Source organism: Simochromis diagramma, unplaced genomic scaffold (assembly GCF_900408965.1).
Source record: "Simochromis diagramma unplaced genomic scaffold, fSimDia1.1 OVJJ01000150.1, whole genome shotgun sequence".
In the NCBI taxonomy this organism is placed as follows: domain Eukaryota; kingdom Metazoa; phylum Chordata; class Actinopteri; order Cichliformes; family Cichlidae; genus Simochromis; species Simochromis diagramma.
In genome coordinates, this window is record NW_024387083.1 from 1794076 (window position 1) to 1819316 (window position 25241).

The window sequence follows — 25241 nt, forward strand, 5'->3', positions numbered from 1 at the left end:
TTAAGACCCTGTAACATTAGAGAATTCCCAACAATCCAACATCCTCCTAACTTCCTGAGGGCACAGGTTAGTGGGATCCGTATCCACAGATCAGGAACATGGATGTCTGGGGATACAGAAAGGAAGGGAGAGAAAGAGAGGACAGAAAATAAAAGGATAATGGCTTTTAATAATGTCATATAAATGCAAAGGGAATGAAAGAGAGGAGAGGTGCTCAGTACGTGATACCAGGTCCCCCAGCAGAATCTCCTGATCCAGCCCAAAACATATGTTTATCCAAAAAAAAACTAACTTTTAAGACTAATCCTGAAATCAGAGAGGGGGTCCATCTCTTGATCCCAACCTTTAAGCTAAGCCATCCCTCCCATTCTATTCTAGAACTATGGCACTAACAAAACTACATCCTATTGGTACACGATGAAGTGTAAAGACTGCGAGTCGAGTATAGATATGTGGTCTCTCGTGTTAATACTCATTAGCACCTCTTGCTGCATTGTTTTGGATCAACTGTAGGTTTTTCGGGAAGCCTTTGGAGCAACCTGGCAATGAGGAAATATAATGTTCCAGTTGGGAATATATTCCAGCACCGTGTAATTATTTTAAAACAAGAAACATAAATTGAAAACAGGCACTGGGTCAAAAACAACACAAATGTTAAAAATCAGCTCCCACACAGCGAGGCTCCACTTCTGTCTACAACATGGAAACTGATGTTTCCAGCACTCCGGCCCTTCGTCACTTTAGCATCACCATCTTTAGAGAAGAAAGTACATTTGACTGGTTCCTTATTTCCACAGCAGACGGACATGTCCACATTTCTGATTTGGCACAGATTTTTATAGCGACACCCCTCCTGAAGAAACCTTCCTATTTATCTGGGGTTGAGAGTGTTGCTAGGTTAACTGTAGCCTGCGACTCCCCGTGGCTCAGGTTGTGTCACCTCCTGGAGATGAATCCCGGATGTTTCATGTTTTTGATTCATGTCATAATTATTAATTTTTGGTCCCTTAACTGCCAAGTCTTTGGAGACTTGTGGGGGAGAAGATTCTGACACAGACACTGATGATGACTCGGACTTCAGAGTTTAAAGGATGTGTCTTTTTGAAAACTGACCCCAAGGTTCCCAGATAGGCGAAGTAAGGAGATCCAGAGCTACTTTAACTTCATCCATTAGGTAAGGAAAACTTAATCCCCTTTAAGTAAAAACACCACAAATATCCATCTGGAGCTTATAACTGCATCCCCCGGGTGCTGTAAAACCAGCTGAGGGAGGGAAACTATGGTATTGCATCAGTGTCATTAGGGACAGCACAGCTCCAAGCCTTTGTCTCTATCTCAACCCCACACACAACCACAAACAATCCGTATACACAACATCTTTTTACTCCTTTATTACTTCACTTGGTCATGTTTCTGGTACACAGAGTTCATTTTAGTAATAAACTAAAAATCTTCATCGCAATTCCCGCTCGATTTCAGTTTTACAGTCAGGAACAGGAGAGAAACACATGCGCCTTCCTTTCTCACAGTATTAGGCATAACGGTGTAAAATGACTGTGTGCGACTCTGTGATGTTAGAGAAACGTTGCCCTCGTGTGGACACGAGCAGGATCTACACGTAACACTGTCACCAACCTCATTCAGTATTGTCAGGTTGCAAGTTAAATTCCCTGCACCGCGAAAACTATAAATGTTCATCCAACATTGTACACAATGAGTGCAGTAGAGCACATTTATTTTCCATCCAAACTTAAGAGTTTTTACAGAAAACTGTTACACACCAGCTTAGCGAGAGTAGTCACATTATGAAAGAACGTGGAACTGCTGCAAAATGGAGCACACACCCATCGCTTGACTAGTAACAAAAAACACAAGAGGGAGACAGAGAGAGAGCCCGAAGAGACAATGCACAGCTAAAGCAACATGTCAAGGGATAGGTGTGAGCATTTGAGAGTCTGCCAGCTGTAATTGTGGTTAGGTTTTGTTTACTTAATAGTGATTGCTAAACAGGCTCAAAATGGCAGCCCAGGGCTCGCCGGCCGTGCCAGAATCAGAGAGAACAGCATGAGAACGACGATGGTGGGGGTATGGCTGGGTGAGGACAGGTGGATTTCATTGTCCAATGACTTTGCTGACAAATGAGTCCAGCTCATCATCATCTTTGATCCCCACAAAGTGATCGACGACGTCACCTCCCCGCATGGCGATGACTGTGGGAACAGCAGAGACCTGAGGGCAGACAAGGCGACGCATTGTAAGACAGAACTAGTGACACTTTGACTTAATAAAACATCATATAAATATGATGATAGAATTCTACATCCAAGCACAGCAGAATTAACCAAACAGGAGGACAGGAGTGCCATAAAGATATACTTAAACTAGGTCTCACCCCATATTCAATGGCCAAATCTGTGTGGTCATCTATGTCAACTTTTGCCATGGCAACGCGACCTTTCTGTTTTGCAACAGCTTTCTCCAACCTTGGTCCGAGGATCTTACAGGGACCACACCACCTAAAAAACACAAAACAAAAGGAGACAAACAGTATTAACTTATTTTAAACAAAACAATAGAGCTCTCTCTCACAGCACACATTAAACTAGTCAGAGAATTAAAAGCACAGATGTCGTTAACACCAATAAACATCTTTCAGTGCAAGGGCATAGTTAGACTTTGAATACTAGGAGAAGCACAGGGCAAGAAATGCACATAAAAGCTTGTAAAAGGAGCCGGTTTAAGGACTTGGTATATTGCATGCTGGCTCACTGTAATGGCATGCTGGGAAACCTGATGAAAATGGGCCAATGCTTACACACAGTTACACTTTCCCAGCATTAATAAATAAAAACTCTGAAATTCTGAGGTAGAAAACAAAACTGTGCCATCCTCACATCCACCATCTGATGACCTAGAAACTAAATGAGGTCTGCCGTTTGTTTTAACAGACCTTTCTACTGAAGGATTGTTGGTTTGATAGACAGCACTAGACTGTATTAATCCTTCTTGTTACAGCAGCATAAGGGTCAGAAAGGAAAAAGTGAATCAGACATATATTAGAAAGTAATAAAAATAAAACAGAAATCAATAAAGTATAAGATTAATTTATACCATGTAGAAGTTCTATGTACTACATAAACCAAAAAACATGTCACAGACATTTTTCTGATTGGCAGGTATTTCTCCTGTGTGGGTACGGTACAGTGTGACTGCAGCCAGGATGAAGGATCTGTCATTTCAGTGACTTTAACAGAAATCTGATGCATCCTTACTGCAGCAATTTCTCTAACTCTGTTGTTCTAGTTCTGGCTGCAGACTTCACTGTTTGTGCACTTCTAAGTGTTTTGTTCCATTTTAAGGCTAAAGATCAGAGTTTACGTACATACACTTACATCTGGACCAGTCACCGCACATTTACGTCGAGGTCCTCTTATGCTCACAACTACTATCTGCACAGTAGTTGGAGCCAATAAACAAAGGACCGATGATACTACTTCCAAGAGTTATTAGAACCATGAAAACCCTGATGCAATCAAAAAGTACCAATAACACAGCAGAGCCCGAGCTAACAGCCTTTTAAAGATTATAAAATATGAGTAATAATGCATCGTGTACTTCCCTGACATCATTATAACTGGACAAGCCACCCCCCCCCCAAAGAAAAGCTTTGAGATGACTGTGTTGAAGAATAAAAGGTGGCCATACCAAATACTGACTCCATTTTTGTTTCACATAGTGTATTTTCATATATATTTGCATGTTTCAATAAAGCACTGCATCCATTTTACACTTTCCTAACAACATGCAAAGAAATGAAGGGAGACTCAAAACCTTTGCACAGCATCGTATTACAAGGGAAAGGAAAAGTAGGGCAGAAAAAAAGTCCCCAGTGTTATTTCAGTAACTGCTGTGAAAGAGAGCTAGTATTTAGTGAAAATGTCTTGTGTGAACAAGGCCTGTGGGCTGTATTAATGACAAACAACCTAACAGCTGTGAAGATGCACTCCTATCTGTGAGACATGCTCTGTCTACTGTGGACTTTTGAGCAGCTGTCGCGTAAGCTTACAGGACTTGAGAGTTTAAGTCACCACTGTACATGTATATATTTTTAACAGCACATGCTGTATGTAACACTTGCAGTGTTTTAAAGAGGCGGGGCAGCTGTGGAACAAGGTCTTTTCCAAGGAAAGCGTGTACAAACGCAGCCACGCGTCAGCAGATATTTTGACTGAACTGAATATTATCTACATTTGCAAAGCAAATCTGTATCTGCATAACTGCAAAGAGCTTTAGCACCAAGGTGACCAGGGTGGGACTGTTTTTCATCCATTTATATTATCCCTAGTTTTACGTCCATAGTCACTCTCCTTGGGCTCCCTGAGGTACTCACTGTGCATGAAAGTCCACTAGCACGGGCAGTTCGCTGTTGATGACCCTCTCTGTAAAGTCCTCGCTGTCCTGCACATTGAAGGAGACTTCTCGGCGGGAGGTGTGAGGCAGGGCGCGAGGCAGACTTCGTGACGGGGAGAGGAAGGAGACCCGGGTTGTACTGGACTGAAGGGATGTGGAATAACAAGAGGAAGCAACGGAGGCAGTGGATGTGGGGAGGCAGCGGATATCGTTCACAGACAGTGTCCAGAGTCTTCGTAGCACGAGCCTGTGAGCCATCTTTGCACAACAGGCAAAGATACAGAAGATAAGTGTTACTTATTCTAATATTAATATTGCATTTCAGATACTTCTGATTATAAGATTAAAAAATAATAAGAAGAAATGTATCCAAAACCGCTATAGGTCCCATATGTTTAAAAGTAAACATATAATGAATCCACTCTTAAACCCTGCCTGAGCTTTACAAACTGGCACCAGTTACTTGTCAGGATTAAAGTTAGAGATATATGAATTACATGGTGACACCCACAATGTTTATTTCCAGCTCCATAATTTCATCTTGACTTGTACCAAAGTAGTTTTGCATAATTTACTATTCTAAATAACCTTTTTTTTTTTTTTTTTTTTTTTTTAAATAGGCTTAAGATCCTCCCCCCCCCCATTATGCTGCACTTGGTATAAACTGTCGAAATAGTGATACTCCCAGTTTATCCAGTACCTGAAACAAGGTATTTAAGCTCCTCCTCTTCCTTTAAGCCAGTGGTTCTCATACTATGCTGTGGTGTTCCTGCTGGGGCACCTAATCAGTGCACATGGTGCAGGTGGGGCATGGATAAAGTGTAATAAAAAACAAATAAATCATATTTATGTGTGAATGTGAGTGTGAATGGTTGTCTGTGTCTATTTGTTAGGCCTGCGACAGACTGGCGACATGTCCAGGGTGTACCCTGCTAGCTGACAAAGACTCATTCACACTGATTGCAACATGTTGGCAGTCTGTCTGTATTTATATGTTAGACAACAGTTATCCCCTAAACTTCAACAATCTCTCTCAAAGTGACTGCACTCAGTCCAAATCAGACTGCAACTGTTTGCAGAAAGGTTACATCCCATCAGGTGACCTGCGCAATCAACTTCTGATCAAAAGTGGTTGTGTGGTAACCATTTAATCACCACCAAGTTGTAGAACATGAAAAAATTCAATACAATCACCAGAAAGTCACCCGTGTAGATGTAAGGAGGTTGCTGTCCTATTTTTGTTCGTGTGACTGAGCCATTAGCTTGCTCTGCATTAGGAGGCATCTTTGTAAAGCTAAGTGCAACCAGCGTTTGATGGTTTATCAGTTGGGCTGATTTAATGCAAGTTTGCTCGGCTCATCTCATGACGTGAGCCTTCTTGTTCATAGTATTTTAATTTATTAATTCAATTATCAATACTTGCTGTTCCTGTATCAGTGCAATAATGCCACACAAAATATCACAATACAATGTTGTATTAACCCCCCCACCACACACACACACCTCTACATGAGAATGGTGATATGACCTGCTTTCTTTGACATCATATTGTCATCAATGCTGTTTGAACTGAGGTTTTGGCTCCCAGGGGGATTACCTGTATATGCACGGACCTTTTTATTTGTAACTTTGGCCATGTTAAATATAAGCATTCGCCAACAAATTCAGAAAAAGCACAATAGGTTTGCTTTTAACACATAAGTAAAAAAAAAAAAAATTGGCTAAACCAGGTAATGGATATTTTCTTATGTCAGCAAATTGCCCATTTCAAAAACTGGAACTACTGGAAATGGTCTGTGTAGTTTAAGCAAAGGCGCTGTCTGGATAGATGGGATAGGAGGCAACAAATACTGGACTGATTTGTATTCGTACACACCTGACACATCTGTCAGGCAAGTTGGAGAAAAAAAGTTCAAGGAATAATCATTTGGACTGCTTTTAAGGAAAATTATATTTTTTAAAAAAAATCAGTAGTTAGAACTTCTGTAATGCTACTTTGTGGAGGATTTTAGATTCAGTATTATTTAATTAAATATCAGGATCTCAGCTGCTGGCCCAAGAACAAGCGCTGAGGTCCACTTGGGTTTAGATCAGGGGTAGGGAACTCCAAGCCTCGAGAGCCGATGCCCTGCAGGTTTTAGATCTCACCTTGGGTCAACACAAATGAATCAAATGATTAGTTCATTACCAGGCCTCTGGAGAACTTCAAGACATGTTGAGGAGGTAATTTAGCCATTTAAATCAGCTGTGATGGATCAAGGACACATCTAAAACCTGCAGGACACCGGCCCTTGAAGCCTGGGGGTTCCCTACCCCTGGTTTAGATGATTATGACATCTTTTCTCCTTTTTTGCAGAAAAAACCTGCAACGTGCTGTGTGCGGGAGAAATAATCACTTCGAGTATCCTCTACAATACACTCACAGCTGACATTGTTTTGAATCACTTAGTGAAAAACTTCTAGTCTCACACGGTTTAAGGTCTCGAGCACGAGCTGTTTAATGAAGAATCAACGCTAATTAACGTGATTAGGGCTCGTGAGCGTCATATAACGAGTGACGTGAACAAACGAGTTTATTGGCAGAACACACTCAGCCATGTTGCCTTGTTGAGAAACACTTTCTTAATCCCACGATGGCTAAAGAGCTTTAAGTATTCAGCATTTCCCCACTGAGAACGGCCCACTCCCCTCCAGCTCTCTGAGGGGTTTTCTCGGCCTGACATCTTGTGTTTGACGCTTATCTACCGGCAGCTCGCGTGCTCCATTAATCTACGTTACGCATGAGTTTGCCCTCTTCGTCCTCCTCCTCCTACTTCTCCTCCTCTTCCCCCTAAACCTTCCCCCGCCGCTGCCTCCTCGCGTAAAGCAGCACGCGAACACCGAAACCGGACACTTTGAGAATAACACGTTCTCAAATGTCACACACATTAAAACACGCGCCCGCATTTTCACAGCTTACCTCGCTTCTTCTGTCGGCGCTAGTCTTGATCTTGGCCTCGCGGACCAACGAAGTGCTTCCGTTTTGGTGCCACAGAAAAAAAAGGGAACGTGCGGCTTTTCAGACGACACATATCAGTGAGTTGCGCCACCGGCTGGCCAGGTTGGGAAGCACAGGGTCGGATTATCAGCGTAGCATACTTTTATCTACTATATATTAACCTGACAGCTAGTTTTAGTTGTAGTTTATAGTAGGTCTATGTTAAAATATAATTAGAAGCATCATTAATATTAATATGAATAATAATATGAAGAAAATTCATTAGTAAAGATTAGCAAGTGTAACTTGTAACTTCCAGTAACAAAGTTTGTATGATGTTTGTGTAAGATGTTTAATTAACCATCCATTTACTAAACAGAGAAACAGCCTGTCTATGAAAAAATAAAATACACTAAAAATAAAATAAATTTGCTATTTATTTTTTTTATGTATTGTATGTATTTACGTAAAGGTACAATGAAAATAAAATGCTATTCTATTACTGAGCTTAAAAATAAATGCTGCTGCTGGAACTCAAAGACAGACACGACTACTTTAAAAACACCTTACTTTAAACTTTATGTACTTGTCAGTAAGAATGCTGTAAGAAGCACAGATTGATTCATATTTCTGGCGGAGCTCAAATTGAGCAGTCCATTTCTAATGACTTGCAGCACAATGGATTTTGCACATTGTGCAAGATTTGACTCTACACTGGTCTGACACCGCAGGTATAGTGCATAACCCCCATCTAACCCTACTGTGTGTTGTCCAGCCATCTTCTTTCACTATTGCACTATTGCAGAGCTAACACAGAGAGGCAGATAACCATTCACCCCCTACCACCATTCAAGAGTTGCCAACCAACCTCATCCATGCATGTCTTTGGACTGTGGGAAGAAGCTAGAGTACCCAGTGAGAACCCATGCAAGCCGGGGGCGAATATCCAGACTCCATATAAAAAAGACCACCTTGCTGTGAGACATCAGTACAAACCATTGCACCACGGTGGTGTTGTTGGATGAAGTCTGTCAGACATGGGCAAATGGTTTCCCTTGTTTCTAATCACTCTCCTAAGCTAAGTACACAGTCAGCTTCCAGTGGCTTATTTACACAGACCTGACTCTAAGTCTCTCCAAGGCTTCCCAAAATATCCACACAATGAGACAATGAGCAGAAAAATATAGTTTTAGATTAAAACCTCTGTGGAGAAGCTTTGCTCCTGTGAGCCATGTCTGCTAAGAAGCATCATCATTCCTGTAGTTTTATACAGCACACACGTCCATGCTTCACCTTCCTTTATTTTTCACATTTTATCACATCAAAAGCCATACTTCCTCCAGGTGGACACCTTTTTTTCTTTCAGTGGAGGGTTTTCCTGATCTGATCAAGGATGTAGACAGATCAAGGATGTAGACAGATCAAGGATGTAGACAGATCAAGGATGTAGACTGATCTGTCTACGGGCCTGTTTGAACAAAAGCACTGACAGGAAAGCAGGACTGTCTTCAGCTCTCGGATCTCCAGCGCTGTTTTGCAACATCAACCGCCTGGGCTCTTAGCCAGCCTAGCCCTGCACAAACTGCTCCACTCTTTATTCTGCAGCTCTGGAGCCGTGTTGCCTGCAAACACACACACCCCTGAAGCTTCAGGTAGCCAGTTGCAGGTGTCAAACATACGCCAGGAAACCATGTGCAAACAGCGATGTGCTCAGAGGTTCAGTCCAGCACCACACAACTGGATGCCATTGAGCCTGAAGTGCACTCAGATCTCCACAGATCAGGGGTTTAAACATAAATGTTTTCTCTAGTTTTAGAATGCCCTGAAAGACAAACTGCACATCAGGATAGTCCATCTCCAACAACAACAACCAGTGGGAGAACCAGAGGTTGGCGGGCCAGACTGGTGACCCCACTTCAGACATCAGAGGAGCCTGCGGTTAAAGGAAAGACGCAGCAAAAGAGGAGAAAGAGGAGAAGAGAGAAGCAGAAATATATCATGCCATGTCAGATGTTTCTGACACGATGTCTCAGTGAGTCAACAGAACATCTGGAACAGGACAGATGTGATGAAAGGGAGGAAGTTTCTACAAACCACTGCACCCAGGAATCTATACCCATCTTGGCCCTGATGGTCTCCCACACACATTTTTCCCCAGGGTGAATGTATCTGTTGATAATAAAATGTTCCTGTTACCAGCCTGCAGAGCTTTCTGAGTGTATAACCGAATGTAAATGTGTATAAATTTTCAATTTGTTGAGATCATCCTCAGTCTTATGTTAAAACCTCAAAGGGTCAAATTTAATATACGTATAGTAGCTGTAGGCCTCTGTGGAGTGTGTATGGATGACGTCATCACTGCGTAGCACTCCCTAACAAGAAGCCACTTTGATCTTAAGTGGGCCGAACATTTGAAACTGCCCTTACTGTCACTGTAAAGATGTTGAAGTACACATTTAGAAAAACATAAAGTGCAGTTTCAAAAGTACTGTCTCAGTTTTTCTATATGATAACGAAATAGTGCTGTAGTAAACAAAAGAAATCTATCATCATAGATAAATAAATGTATAAAACTGCAGAGGAAGTTATGGTGTGTTTTTTATTTCCTCTGTGGACTTATTGTAAAAAGTAGAAATTTATAGTACGCAATGGAAAAAGCAGGAACTTTTCTGTGATGTAACTCTTTATCATTTACTTCATTACTTTGGTTTCTAATAAATGGGCACGGGGGAGTTCTTTATCAGTAGGAAAAGATGTAAAAGCAAGGAATATACAGTAAAAAAGTCCAAAATTGATGCCTTCCTATTCATTTCTCAAAGCTGTCAATTGGAATCTTTGCTGGGCCGATTCTGGCCCCAGGGCCTTATGTTTGACACCCCTGGGCTAGCGCCTCTGCTCATATATGGATCTGGATTTTTTTCCCCTATATATCTTATTCAGAAAAAGACATTTTAGGTTCTTAGTTTGTTTGATCTCAAGTTTTCTTTTAACATCATGTATCCATTTCTCCAGCAGAGGGTACTGTTCATAGTAGCCGGGGTGGGATGTTGATCAGGCTGAGGCGGTTGTGGCCTGAAACAGAGCGTTGCTCTGTGTGTCAGGACCAGAACACATGAGCCTCAGTCCCGCTTACCGCTCGTTTCACACACACACCGCCTGCACATGTTTACTCTCAACCAACCCAGACTGTTTGTGAGTGAGGCCCTTTTTTCACCCCCCTCCCCACAAGCCCTCTCTTCCTGCCAAATAAACATTGCACCGGAAATTGCAGGGATTGCTGGGATTTTTCAGGGGGTCCTGGCAGAAAGGAGGAGACGACCAGAACAAGGCTGCTCTCTGTGACACCTTGGAGGTGAGCGGTAGGATGCACGTGTGAGGATGGGGGATCCAGAGTGGAGGGCGTGACCCCTGCTTTAGGTGGTTGGTGGGTGTTATCATTACGATACAAACAGGTAAAAGTGACCCAGTTTCCTGTGACACCCTCCTCGACTTCAGGAAGACCAGGAGGGTGTGCTAAGTTAGACCTCGGTGAGCTAAAGGTCAGGAGGGAAGTGATATTCTTGTGACCTTCAGTGGACTCTGCCGTGGATCCAGTGACGGTGCACCTGACCATTCTCCTCTTCTCGTGGCTGTTTATTCCCTCTCCTATCTGCACAAGCCAGCAGTCGAGGGAATACAACAGCCGCCGATGGAGCCGGGCTTTCATAACAGCCCCCTGACAAAGCACACATGAATGGCAGGGTGTGTGCCCTTTGCGTACACAGAACGCTCCCCTCCCGCCTTTGTGTGTGAGTTTTGTCCCAGCTCGCTTCCCATAAATCCCAATGTCTTTACTTGATAATAACAGCCTGGAAAAGCACACAGTATAAAGCCTGTTATTGAGCAGATTGCACCACAAAGATTATTCCACTTGATGACCTTCTGTTTATCTCAGTTAGTGTGAGAGAGTATCCTCTGTGGACAGTCACATATTCTACAGCTGGTGAGCCATCACATTTTAAACACTCTCGCCGCCAGCCTGTAATTAGGATTCTCTGCCTATCCACCACTTCTTAATTATGGTCAGTTAGATCAGATGCATGGTACATGTGCTGTATACACATATGCAGCAATGATATGGCACCAAAGGAAGTTCAAACGAACGCTTTCTCATTTTTCACCGAAGGTTTGAGCGCGCGAGTATCTTTAAACTGAGCAGTGCGCCGTGTTTACAGGACGACGCGTACACATCCTGGTGTGAGTGTGGCTGTGAGACCATAAAGCATGCCAAACGGTGGCAGGCGTGTGCTTAGAGGATGCATGTGCCTGGATGTACACGCACATACGGGATGACGCACTTGACAGATGCATGAAGCGTGTGTATATGTGTGTGTCTATGTGTTTGTGTATATAAGCTCCCTGTCTTCTTTTCCCAGCTCTGCTCCTATACCGATCTATGATTCTGTGTTTGGGGAGTCAACAGTAGAGTTCCTGTCCTTAGTTTAAAAATAACTTTGGGACTTAAATTCCTTGCCCCCTTCTCATCCTTGCTAACTCTCCTAACCTCGCTCTATGCTTGTTTTTCTTTCCCTTTTCTCCTGTTTTGGAACAGTCTGTACCCTTGGTCTCTTTTTTTTCTTTTCTTTTTTTTGTCAGTTATCCTAAATCCGTCTGTGGCAACAGAGAAATGCCTCAAATTACCAAGGGACCGCTAATAAAAAATTCTTTGACTTTTCCCAAAGACAGCCCTATTTCTGTTACAGTTTTTAAAAAAGAAACAGGGTTCTCAAGATTAATAAAGTTAATATACATTATATAAGCAAGATCTAGAAACACTGCTGCCTACTCTGGACCTAGTTCAGCCAGATGGACTGGCTTAATTCTGAGAGCGGTCCATCAGCCACAGGCTAAAGAGGAGAGGGAGCGTTCGGTTGGCAAGGGTAACTTGTTGTTCTGTGAAGACAACGTGAACACTGAAGAGTATATAGAAGGTTTTGGAGCTGCTATCCAGCCTCAGGAGGTAGGTCGTCTGCTAGCTGATTGGTAGTTTGATCCCCTGGCAGTATGTCCTCACAAGTGTGTGCAAGTGTTTTGAGTGCACCTTATACATCACTCATGCTCAATAAAGTTTTTGATACTTTGCTAAAAAAAAATCACAACTTTATTGCGTTATGCTGAAAAATAAACCGATTGCCCCCATATGATGAGAAGCCATGGTGACACAGGTGTCATCGCCCCTTTACACATTGAGGAAAGTTTCTGTTAAAGTTTCAAAATTGACTCTCCCATAGTTTTCCTGGCAGTAAAAATGGGTCTGGGCTCTTATGAGTTAAACTTATCAGCTCCAAGTGATCCCAAATAAGTAGGAAAGCTCAACTCAAACTTCTGAAAGGGTACCTGATGTTAAAATATGCCAAATAAAATATGTGGAGCTGTGCGCTGTGGCGACTCCTTGTGGATAAGGTGAAAAAATCAGTCCATTTGCCATTCAGCGGGTCTCTTTTCAGAGAAGGCCTTGCTTATTTCAGCAAGACTATGCCAAATCCATATTCTGCATGTTTAATAATAACATAGTTCTGCAGTAAAAGAGTTGGGGTATCAAATTAGCATGCCTGCAAGGAGCCCCACCTGCCTGCGGTTTAAACCTTCTGTTTGAAACAGACAGCCAATCAGAAGGAAGCTGGCAAAGGGAGAGTAGCCTAAAAGGTAAAGGAATTTTAAAAAGGCTTGTTTCAGACTGAGGATAAAAAGACGGCATCAAGGCCCAGTTTGAGATATATATGAAAATTTAAAAAAAAACATTCTGCTGGAAAAGAGCATAAAGGAGTCCCTGTAATACTCAGTTTACCGTGTTATTGAGATCAGACACCTTTGGCTACACCCTGAGCACCAGCTGTATCTCGAATTTCTCGGAGTGTGTATGTCCACAATTCTGTGAGTTGGCCGCGCCACTGAAAGAGTAAGAGGAGTGTCGTGGCAGGTGTGGCAGGAGCTCTCCTAAACAAACACTCCACACCTGTCTTCCTCCCTCCTCGTCCTCCTCCTCCACTTCCATTCCCCTCTGTGTATAAACACATGCTTTCTCACAGACACAGAAAGTCCCCCCCTCTCCCCCCCGCCACTAAAACCACCACTTTTCTTCCCGGCTCATGGCGTTTCGTTCTCTGCAGCAAAGAATCACGTGTGAAAAGCGAGCTGCTTTTGTTCCACTGACCTCACATTATTATCCTGTTCTATCTTTTATTTCTCACTGTTTAATATTTCCTTGGCCCCTTCCATGGCCTTACACCTCTCTCTCTGTCTCGCACACACACCCTGTCTGTCATTTATTTCCACTGAGTTGTTTTTGAAGGTTTGATGTGTTTCTCACCTGCCATGGCTTGCCTTTTTTTTCTCTTTTCCTTATTACCCTCCTGTCCTTTTGCACCTTCCCTTTTTTAATAGCAGCGACAGGGAGCTTTTCCAGCCAACTCTTGTAGCAGTTTGGGTGGGTTTATGGGCTGACGTTCACCGTTGAGCTCAGAATACAAAGGTCACCACTTGCTTTGGTGACTATGCCTTCCATCTCCAAGAGACCCAACAAGTTTGTTTATTACATCTGCTGCAGATGAGACTGAGACCAAAGTGGAAAGTACAGATTCTCTGATGAGTCAATGGAACCTAAAAATTCAGAACAACAACTGTATTTCTCAGACTGCAGCGCATATGTGTGTGTGCGTTTTTGTGAGGGTTGGTGCACACACAGAAGCTTCAGCAAAATCCCGTGTTTTTTTTCCTCTCTTCATTTTCTCTCACCACGCTGGGCTTGTTTACACGGGCCTGTTACATCACCACCGTGCCCTGACAGAGAGAGATGGATTGTGTGGGAAGAGGATGGAGGTTTGGTGAATACATAATTTTAGTTTTCTGTGTAGGCCTTTGTGCGAGTGAGGACACACTGTGCATATGTATAATGTATGACAGTGCATGCTCCTGCTTTGTGGAACGAGCTGCTGACATACAAATGTAAGCACACTTGCACAAGGGGGTGCATGCAATATGTATGATCTACCTTAATTGATGCTTGAAGACTGAAATTGTGTTTTTTAGATGAGAGTTTTCTGTGTTTATAATCATATAGAGTGTGTAAAACAGTGTCTAAAAGGATAAGCTAAGAGCAAGCAGGTGCTTTGAAGCTGCATTATTTCTACTGGCCAGCAGGGGGCAACCCCTCTGGCTGCAAAAATAGTCCAAAATTGTGGGAGTCTATAGAAAACATGACCTTACTTCTCACTTGATCTAAAAGTGCAGTAAACACTTTCCTGAGGAGTAAGTGTTCTAACTCAGTACTTTCAAATATTTTTGAATACATCATGATGTTAACTTTTTGAATTATGGTCCTATTTACACTAAAATAGACAATAAAGTACGGTATACTTTACGGCGAGCCTAGTTTCTGCAGTATAAGTAAATGGGCTGGTACTTAAACAGTACGTTTCTACTCAACCTGAGGACTCAGAGTGATTTTTACTACAAGCCTCATTCATCTGACCACACACAAGCATCTCCAGAGGAAAGGCATGCAGTGGTTCTACTATTGCTCCACCTATTGCTTGTGATGTTTCAAAACAGCAAAATGGCAACATCGAAACCTTGAGGCTTCACAATCGGACTTTGATAACCACGGTGATGTCGTCCATCGTTTATTTACAGTTCATAATGATAACGTTTGGCTTTCATCTATTTGGCTTTGACTCCTTGGAAAGGTGTTTCACATATCAATCGATAATTGATTATCATATTTATACTATTAGCACAAAGAGGTAACGGGACAATTTCTTCTCCCGCTGGCACAAATGACCACAGGTTTGCTTAACAATCATTGTAGAGAACAACAAAACCTACTCCATGCATTTGTGTCTCCAGTGAACAGTTTCATGTCTGAGAATGTACTAATGTGGAAAATGTCTACAGTGCTTCTAAAGAGAACAGCAATGTGAGTCCCTAAAAGGGACTTGTTACCTACAAGTTCAGGTACTGAGAATGGCTGGTTTTCCTGTGTGTATGTCTGTCAAAATGACACAGAGACTGTCCAGGCACACATCCCTGGCCTCTCTAACACTCTTACAGTGTACAGATACAGAACTGTTTTTTAAGGGTACTTGCTGGTGCAAGTACCCATAAAAACAGGTTGTGTGTGGGAGACATGAGGTCTAAATAGGAACTGATGAATTACACTGATTATTTCAATGATTTTCAGACATCCCTCTCACTCTGTTATGCAGTTAAACCCAGCTCCTAGGAACACTCTGTTCTCCATGTGTTTGCATTTGATCTGCCCAACTCTTGTCTAATAGTATTTTTATAAAGTGGCAGAAGGAAATTCCTAGCTGTTTTCCATGGCTGCTCCCAGTATTAATGTAGCGCAGACGAGCAGCTGCGTATATTTATTTTACTCCTCACAAAGCGGCAGCCGGACAGAGGCTTGCGTGTGAAAAGGACTTTAAAGCATCGAAAATATTATTTTCGCTCGAACATAAATAAATAAACATCCCAGAGCCAGCTCCTCTTTGGAATGTAGTAATTCTGAATTTTTATGAATGAGTGCATTCATGGCTGGCCACGCCCCCTCCCGCAACCAAACCCCAATTCTGTGTTGGAGGTCCAAGCCCCGCCTCCTTCCAACGCCCTCCCGCCCTGTTTTTCTTTTTTTTCCCAACTTTGGCCGCGCGCCTGTGTCCTAATTGGTTAAAGGAGGGCTGGGGTGGGCGTGGTTGCCATAAAAAGAAAGGGAACGATATAAAAACAAGGCTCAAACTTTTGGTCTGTGAGAACTTGAGAGATTGGTGGAAGACGTGTGAGGATATATAAATATATATATATTTTTTGCGAGTCGGATTTTACTGTTGTGGACCAACGCTATTGCTCACTTGAAGGATTTGGGCTTTTCCTGTCACAGAGCGCTGTTTTTAAACGCTCTCCCGTCTTCCATGTGAGCACGCTGACAGCATGGGGACGCTGCTATTATTTGCTGCCTTACAAGTGGTCACAGTCGCTTCGGTGAGTACATGAAGTGTTCTCCCTTCATGCAAACGCACGAGCTCTAAGGTCTCACGCGCCCGTGCTGCTCTCGTGCTGTCAGGGTCTGCCCTCCATGCTGGTGTTAGCGCTGCGTGCCAAAATAATAATGGCCCAGTGGCTCCCAGCACTGTTAAGATTGTCATCGCTTATTAATACGGCGGCTACTGTGCTTTCTGGTTGGCTGGTTTCCAAATTGAGGCTTGAGGAGCAATAAGAGGTCTTGAGCGGTGTTTCAAGAGGTCCCATGTAAAGTCAGTTGAGTCATTTTACGATTTGTTTGGCGGTTTATTTCCATTACATTTTGTAATGTTACACTACAAATGTGACCACTAGTGTCCGAAGCATATTCAAGTAAAGGGGAAATATATGCAAACTATATAAATGTAATTGGTTACACTCTCTTCGCAGTCTAATTAAATTATCTGACAAGTAAAAGTAATAAACCCTACTATGTGTACACCGGCTTCCATCCAACTGTAGGTCTAAAATTATACCACAGTAATTTTATCCAATGGGTATAAAAATACACTTCGATATGAAGTCGTTCCGCTCCATAAATATCTCAAGGAATATTATGTGACTTTTGGCTGGGAGATGCTTTAACTTACCATGTTATGCACGGTGATTCACGAGTTATTGTTCAGTCTTTGTGTAATGTAATTTTAAACCCTCCCAGGAACCTCAGCAGTGAGTGAAAGCAGTGCCAGTGCTGGTTCTGGCACACCAGAACTTGGCCCGGGTTAAGAGAGTGGCGGCGGAGTCAGGAAGGGATCACTGTAGGTGATCTGACTGCGGACAGTCAGACTGACAGCTCCCTGTGATCCACAGGCTGTGTGATCCCAATAAATGCTGGGAGTGGTGAGAGTGGCTTGTGTGTGTGTCGACACAGAAGGGGGTCAGAAACAAAAGATTTAGAAGCCGGGAGGTGGGGGTCAGTGAACGTACCTTTCATCCCCTCTTGCCAGGCGAATGCCAAGCGGAAGGCGACAGAGGGCTACAGATACCCCTGTGGGGTTCAGGACAGTGCCGAGTATTCAGGCAATATTTTAAGCCACACACACACACGTATTCATACATACACGTTGAGGACTTTCTGTGATCTGGGTAACTTGAGTCAATCTGTTGTCCTGCCTGGTTCCAGTGTGATTTTTCTCTTTATTCCTTTTGGTGCAGAAGGTTAAATTACTCTGTCCCTTCCTGCAGGTGACTGCTGAGTGTCCAGTAGTGTGCGAGTGCCCAGCAGTGCCCCCATCTTGCCCCCCAGGGGTAAGTTCAGTCCCAGACGGATGCGGCTGCTGCAAGGTGTGCGCTGCCCAGCTAAACCAAGACTGCCATGAGGGGCGCCCTTGTGACCACCATAAAGGACTGGAGTGCAATTATGGCAATGATGTGGGCCGAACCCATGGCATCTGCAGGGGTATGTACCACAGAGGTGGCAGAGCAGGGATGGTGGGGGTGGGAAGGGTTGAGAAGTGGTGAATTTTTTTTTTTTTTTTTTTTTTTTACCCCTGCTTTAGATCAGGCACAGCTTTGGGGGTTGAAGTAAGGCAATGTGTAACTTCAGGGTGGGGAATCTGGCTTCTGAGCCAGGGCGGCTGGGGTTTCTCTTTGATAGGGGCTTGAGGTTTGAAGCCTGTGCCACGTTTCAAAAAACAGAGCACCTTCATGAGCCTGTGACTGAAACCCGGCCAGCCCCGGTATTTATATAAGTGCTGCAGTGTGTACACAAACAGGCCCGTGAAACACACAAACACACATGCACAGACAGTGGTATTTTTATATGTGTGTTTATTTGGGGGTGTTGCTATATAAAGGGGGATGGGGGTATCCGGGGTGTTGTGTGGGGAGTCCCACTCAGGGTGTTAAGGGAAAGGACGTTGTAAACAAGTCAACGTTCCCTTTCTGGTCTAAGAATAGTGTTTGCTTCTTAAATGTGGCGATGTTGCGACTGTCCTCTCTCTCCTTTCATCTGTCCACCACACACATTAAATACACAGTCATATAAAAGTCTTGCTATTTGATGTCTAAAGACTAAGTGTGTGCTATTAAAAGCATTCTGACCAGCTCGCCTGTCTTCTCTCTTCCTCCCAGCGAAGGCCGAGGGCCGCTCCTGCGAATACAGCGGTCGGATTTATCAAAACGGCGAGAACTTCAGAGCTGGTTGCAAACACCAATGCACTTGCATCGATGGAGCAGTAGGGTGCGTGCCTCTTTGCCCCAGCCACGTGCCCTTGGCGTCGCCTTCCTGCCCTGCCCCGCAGCTGGTCAAGGTGCCCGGGCAGTGCTGCCTCAGCATCGACTGCCACAAGGGAACCACGGTCGTGCCCCCGGTGTATCGCCGACCCCAGCCTCCCGCTTTCCCTCCGTACCCTCCATTCATTCCCTACCCAGTGTATCCCTACCCAAAGCCTTTCCCGAAGCCTTACCGGAAGTTTTACACTTACAAACACAAAAAGGAGAAGGATACCCTTGGCAACGAACTGGTGGAAGCGGTACGCAAGTGGGGCAAGCCACGTGGAAACAAGCACCTGGCAGGTGAGGAGTTGGTGACCTGCTGTGGAGTGCGCCTGTTTCCGCTACACAGTAAAGTGTCCTGTTTACGCTTTATTCACTTCAGCCCGCTGATGCACAAACGGCCTCGCTGTGAGCCGTCTCCCCGGCGTCCATGCATGTGTTTTGGCATTTATGTGAAGCTTGTTTTCCACTGGCTCCTTGCACACCAGAGGTGCTCTTGGTCGCACTCGCACACACTGCTCTTTCACAGCACATGCCTCCGTCACCCAGCTTTCCCTGCTCTGTAATCATCCTCTCTGTGCGTCAGTGTTGCCTGTTCAGTGAATAAGGCCAGTGTGCTGTGCATCTGTGTACCTCTGCTTTTCCCTCAAACTTCCCAGTAGCCACTTCACTCCCCCTGCTTAACTCCTGCTGACCTGGCTTCTCTCTGGCTCTCTCTCAATATTTCCCATCATCGCTCTCCCTCACGTGTCCTTTTTTTCATCTCTCGTAGCCTGGAAGCAAACAAGTGATGAGTGCGTGGTTCAGACCACTTCCTGGTCCGAGTGTTCCCGGAGCTGTGGGATGGGCGTTTCTTCTCGTGTTACAAATGACAATGCTCAGTGTAAAATGATCAAGGAGACGCGCCTGTGCAACATTCGGCCCTGCAGCTCCATGTCCATCCCGGTCAAGGTGAGGAATGCATGAGTGTGTTTGGATGCTTTAAAGATCCTTATAAAGGCAGACCTTCTTCTCATGACCCCAGCCACGGAGTTCCAGCAACCAGACTAAATAAGATTCAGGAAAGAAGCGTCTCTCGAGGGGCAGTTTGTATTAATATCATGGCATGTATAAAGCCCCCTCCCCTCGAATCCCTCTGTTGCTGGACCCCTTTTTGATCCATTCTGTCTATTCAAAGTCCTGTTGCTGTGTGAGATGAAAACAGAGGGGAACGAGACCTGTGGCTTCAGCTCGTTGTAGATCAGAGTATATCAAAGTGTAGCTAATTAGTTTGAAAGTTTTGAAAATACCATTTCACATTTCCTGCCAGAGGGTTAGTTGTGATGATTGACAACACTCTCAATACAGTAAATGTCTTCATACAGTAAATATGAAAACTAGAATGAAACTAGAGAGAACAGCCTCGCTCAGTTCAAAGATCATAAAACGCTCTAATGAAATCCTGCTTTACTGGAACTGAATTATAAAAGTAAAATTTCAACAGGGCTAAGATCAGCAAGCCTTGCCTGGTTAAACGGCAAGTGCTCAACGCCAAGAAGTAGGCCACAACACATCCTGTAGCTTCATCACAACCTCTGAAGATGCAGAGCGTCAACAGACATACTTAATTACCAACACTTTGGAGTCATTAGAAGACATTAGGAACGTATAACTTATAATAAAAAAAGTAACTGGCAACGGCCCCATCCTGTACATGGTACAGCTCATGTCATCATCACTTTGATCTACCCAAATATAATAAACCTAATTTGCTTAATTACTACTAAATATGATGACCACTAAAAAAGTAAAAGGCACAACTTTAAACATTTTGCTACAGGTCAGACACTTTAACTTTTGCATTAATATGAATAACAGGGGCTTTTAATTTTAAACACAGAATTTAAGATGGAAATAACTGCAAAGGCAAACTGTGTAAAACAAACAAACAAAAAAACCCCACCATAGATCATGCAGTTTGTTCGTACAAATACACAGTAAAAGAAACCAAAAAAACATCATGGTGGTGACCAAAATGCTAATACAGAGGCTTCAAAATGCATCTTACTGTGTCTGTTTTTTTTTTTTATATATATACAGTCTATAATTAATAGATTGATACCTGCTAATGCGACTTTCAGTTGCTCCTTTATTCACAAAGCTGCACTTTTTTACTGGCTTCATGTTCACGTTTGAACTTTGACTACATAAGTGTGAATCCGAGAACTTTTTGCTGCTGCGACAGAGGAATAACTCTGTCTCCTTCACTGACGTGACACCGCGGCCGACAGCTGCACTCGGTGGCACTATGCTGTGTGATTTAAAGAGCACTTCGCCCACTCTGTTGCTCTCTCACATTTCAAACAAAACACTCTCAGAAACATTTTGCCCCCTGCCTCGAGCCACTCATGAAGCTGATTGGCTTGTTGTGCACCTGTTTCTCTGAGCTCTCCCAGTGTTTGCAGAGCTGCTGTGGGTGTTAATGGAAACAAGTGTCAATCCTTAACTATCGCTGGCACGCTATTCTCTCCGGCGCTCATCTGCTGTTCTGACCTTTTATTTCGCTTCAGCCCATTAACTTTGTTTTTCACGTCATGAGCGATGAATAACAAGTTGCTTGATGCTGCTCTATGGTACGGTGGCAGCTCTAATTTCAAGCAAACGTGAAGCCATAAAGCTTTCACTGGAGCACAGTTTTAAACCGGCTACACACCACACCCATGCCTCCTGTGCCAAAGAAAGACTTTGTTAGCAGATTTTATGGATCACCCAGAGAGTCAAATTCTCTAAATATCTCGACAACCTTTAGACCTGGTAGAGTTAAGTATGTAAGGTGAATTTATGCGGTTATTCATGTTCCCCTGACTATTCCTGACATCACTGGATGTCAGGATCACTGGATCACTGTAAGGTTTGGTCCACATTCAGGGTAAACTGCAATCATAGAGTGTATATAAAAGATGAACTTAGCTCTATTAGCCATTAGTTAGTGATTGGAGGGTCTGACCAAAAACTCTGCATGCTCACACAATAGCCACTTAATAATCACAAGGTAAGCCCACAATTAAGCATACTATGTTTTATTAGCTATTTTGATCATAATTTATAAAACGATAAGACCTCAAATCGCTAAATAAAGACTAAAGATTCTGCAAGAAAGTGTTTAAAGAGCTCAGAGATCAAGTGTACAGTTGCCCTGAGAGGTCAAATGCAGTGCAACTTAAGAAAACACCAAGAAAATAGAGAAATGCTGCAAAAGTACACAAAACAAAGGAAGTGTTTTTGGGGGAGATGTGATGGAACAACTGTGGTAGATGTTAGGATTGCACTGGGATGTGCTTAAAAAAAAAAAAAAAGCTTATGTTCTATCTACTTTGTCTTCCTCACACTTGTGGCCAATTTTGAAACAATTGCACCTGGATGGTTAAGATGCACAGAGACAGACTGGGGTTTGAACCAGGAACCCTCCTGCTCTGTTTGCTAACTGATATTGTTTATATACATGTCCACCTTTTATATACAGTCTGTGATTTTTGGTGACATTATAGCAGGATAAACATCAAGTTTTAAATTTGGGCACTACTTTATGTCAGTGCCATCAACATCAGTTCATTTACTTTTCACTGGAAAACATTCCCCTTGTGACAGGCTAAACCAGGATGGTGAACAGTACAGCCTCACAGCCCTGCGTGCATGGCTGTAGACACCTGGTTAACCCCTTTCACTGGAAAAACTGAATTGCTTCTTTCTTCTTTCTCCGTCCACAGAAAGGAAGGAAGTGCTCTCGCACCCATAAGGCCCCAGAGCCACATCGTCTGTCATATGCTGGCTGTAGGAGCACTCGCCTCTATCGGCCCAACTACTGTGGAGTATGCCGGGACGGCCGCTGCTGCTCGCCACGTCGCACCCGCACAGCTAACGTGACCTTTGCCTGCCCTGACGGCGAACGCTTCAGCAGGTCCGTGATGTTCATCCAGTCGTGCAAGTGCAGCGACGAGTGCAACCATCTCAACGAGGCCGTAATGCCCCCACAGCTGTGGCTCTATGGGGACACGCACAAATTCAATGACTAGCGGTGTTACCCTGCCAAACCTACATTCCTTCATAAAAACAGACATTAACTCCCCCATCTCACCCCCGCCCCAGCAGTACCCATTATAGAGTAGCTGTCCTTAGTGGATCCATGAGCGGAACACACACCGAAACATTTGAGGATGAATGCGGAAAAGAGGAATGTGTCTCGGACTGGGCGTACCTCACAATGTGGAAACCGCAAAAGTGACCAGGCCCTGCTTTAGTGTAGATAAAAAGCTGTTTCTGGCCTTGCCAGACTTTAAACTGTGAATAAATCTTTGGGTGTAAGCAGACCCCATGTTAGTGCCCAGCTTCAAAAGTTCCCTAGAACTGTTTTTGGGAACAGCTGAGAAACACAGACATGCATAAGTCTTTCGTGTGCTGAAGGATTCACGGTGTGGATTTGACAAACCTGCTGGAATCACGTCTGCGCACTCCAGTATATGACAACTGATAGACTAAGTGACAAAGAAGAATAGGATGGCGTTGGTAGAAGATGGAAGTTTGTCTCAGATGTTTTGACGGGAATGTGGTTTGGGTCATTTTATGGTATTTATTCTCTGGTATTTATTGTCGAGACAGACATGATGACACAGCAGCCTGCCACTGGGGAAGGTGGCGCTGCTATTCTCGGAGAATCGATGTGACAGAACAACAATATCAGACGGACAATACTGCTGAGCCCCGAGAGAGGGTGAGGAACTGCCATCAAACCAGGACTTGACCCCGGGCTCAGATTTGGTCAGAAAGCCATATCTAATGATGAACAACAAATGATAAAGGAGGAGATGAGGTATATACAATGGATAAAGTTGGAGTTGAACTTGGTGGTTGGAGGCATTAGTGGGAAAACATGTCAAAGGTTGTTTACGCAGCTGGACTCACGCAGAAGGAGACAATCGTCCACTCTGGTTTGTTTTATAAATGAATTTTGGAAAGCTGCGTGTGCCACGGTAAATGTGTTATTTGTGATTTGAAGGTGGAACTGCTCTGTCGTCTAATCTGGCTCGTAACTGAGCAGCATCTTCGTGTTAAAGTGCGTCCTGTTTCTGAGAAATGCTGTTGAAAAGCTGTTCAGTCGTTTCACACGGCTGTGAGAAGAGCTTTATGTAATTTTTTTTTTTTTCGGGGGGTTGAGGTCTACAGCTGCCAAATGTCAGCAGGAGCCTACCTCTAAGGACACTAATACTGTTAAGTCTATCTTCAGGTTGTACGTTACGGATGGCTTAGCCCTTTATTATGATTATCCACCCGACTTGGTGTTTGGGTTGACGTTTGAGCACCTTACAGCAACCTTGATTCACAGCCTAATCTGATATCCTCATACAGATGAGTTGAAATCACGAACTGCCTTTTTTTTAATTACTGTATACAGTGGTAACTTCGTCTCAGTGGAAGCACCAATGTACTTTATCAGTTTGTGCCATAAATTACACATTTTTGCCCTGAGGTGAATGTTTTTTTTTTTTCCCCCCCCTACCATCTCAACTACAAAACATCTGCTGCCCCAAATCCTTATCAGGGGTTCTTTTTAAACTTTAATTTGCTAAGAAATGTCTTTTGTGTTTTCCATTGCTATTTTGCCCATGAAGATGCTGTGGTTTTGATATTGTATCTTTAGTTTTATTGAGGGAAACTATAGTGCAGCTATGTACAGACACATTGTTACCTTTGTAGTTCTATCTGCTGTATAAGGGCCAATCATTATACTGAAGTAGTCCATGTATAGTTTAGCACTGGACGAGGCAGGGTTCAGATCTTTTATGAGCATTAAGTGCCAATTTTGAAAGCATGATGACTGTAGAACTAGTAGTGTACATTAATAAGTCTGTAATTTTCTGTAATGAGTCATGCTTAAGATCTTATGCTTAAAAGTGTTCCTTGTGATTAACTCTTCTTGGAATCTGGTTAGTTTACAGTTGACTTTAAGAGCTGGAATGAGTTCATCATTGTTTGGCTTTTTTAAAAATAAAATTCTCTCTGACAATCACTGTTGAACATTTATCAAAGGAGGATTTTTTTGTCATGCTAATTATACAGCAACTCTATGGTGTAGCGCTTAACACATCCCCCTAACATGCAGATAAATGCATCTGTTTTAAATTGAGTCAGATCAAACATGCAGATCCAGCTACTGTGGCGGAGCAGCCAAAGATCTGCAATTTCACAGCTATGCTAGCATCCCTGCAACGAGCCATATTATGTTAACATTTAGCAGGCATTTCATGTATTTACACATGTACACTACCGTCACTAATTGGTACTAAAAAGTTACCTTAGTGGCAAGATAAATTGGTGTCTGCCCAACTGCACTTAAGATATCAACATCCAATATCGAATTACTGTGCAGCAATAAAAATTGCAGAACCATCACTGACTCTGCACAGTGATGTTTATCCAGTATTGAATTGTTGCTAAATCAACTAAGCAGATTTCCACTTGTTTAACACTTTTTGATTTTTAATACTTAAAACAAAATACCAAGAAAAAAAATAAAATACAGTTAAACAGTGACATGTTTTGCCCC

General features: G+C 43.3%; 2 protein-coding genes across 2 annotated transcripts; one reads left to right on the forward strand and one right to left on the reverse strand.

Annotated features, from left to right (window-relative positions):
- Positions 1-1375: 1375 nt before the first annotated feature.
- txn2 (thioredoxin 2) lies at positions 1376-7503 on the reverse strand. The gene is made up of 4 exons (XM_040045830.1): positions 7370-7503; positions 4391-4668; positions 2393-2516; positions 1376-2229 (listed from the first exon to the last, which is right to left on the reverse strand). The coding sequence occupies exons 2-4, from the start codon at positions 4666-4668 to the stop codon at positions 2113-2115; spliced, it is 519 nt and encodes a 172-aa protein (XP_039901764.1). The 5' UTR covers positions 7370-7503; the 3' UTR covers positions 1376-2112.
- Positions 7504-16146: 8643 nt separating this feature from the next.
- On the forward strand, positions 16147-24705 carry si:ch211-106h11.3 (CCN family member 1). The gene is made up of 5 exons (XM_040045805.1): positions 16147-16405; positions 17630-17843; positions 18518-18961; positions 19434-19612; positions 22408-24705. The coding sequence occupies exons 1-5, from the start codon at positions 16355-16357 to the stop codon at positions 22711-22713; spliced, it is 1194 nt and encodes a 397-aa protein (XP_039901739.1). The 5' UTR covers positions 16147-16354; the 3' UTR covers positions 22714-24705.
- The last annotated feature ends 536 nt before the right edge of the window (positions 24706-25241 follow it).

Bases quoted from the DNA above. Each gene is read 5' to 3' on its own strand.
- txn2 (XM_040045830.1), bottom strand. From the start codon at position 4,668: ATGGCTCACAGGCTCGTGCTACGAAGACTCTGGACACTGTCTGTGAAC. The intron at 2,517-4,390 runs GTGAGTACCTCA...TGTGTTTTTTAG, and splicing joins CTAGTGGACTTTCATGCACA to GTGGTGTGGTCCCTGTAAGA. The intron at 2,230-2,392 runs GTGAGACCTAGT...GTCTGCCCTCAG, and splicing joins ATTTGGCCATTGAATATGGG to GTCTCTGCTGTTCCCACAGT.
- si:ch211-106h11.3 (XM_040045805.1), top strand. From the start codon at position 16,355: ATGGGGACGCTGCTATTATTTGCTGCCTTACAAGTGGTCACAGTCGCT. The intron at 18,962-19,433 runs GTGAGGAGTTGG...CATCTCTCGTAG, and splicing joins TGGAAACAAGCACCTGGCAG to CCTGGAAGCAAACAAGTGAT. The intron at 19,613-22,407 runs GTGAGGAATGCA...CTCCGTCCACAG, and splicing joins CCATGTCCATCCCGGTCAAG to AAAGGAAGGAAGTGCTCTCG.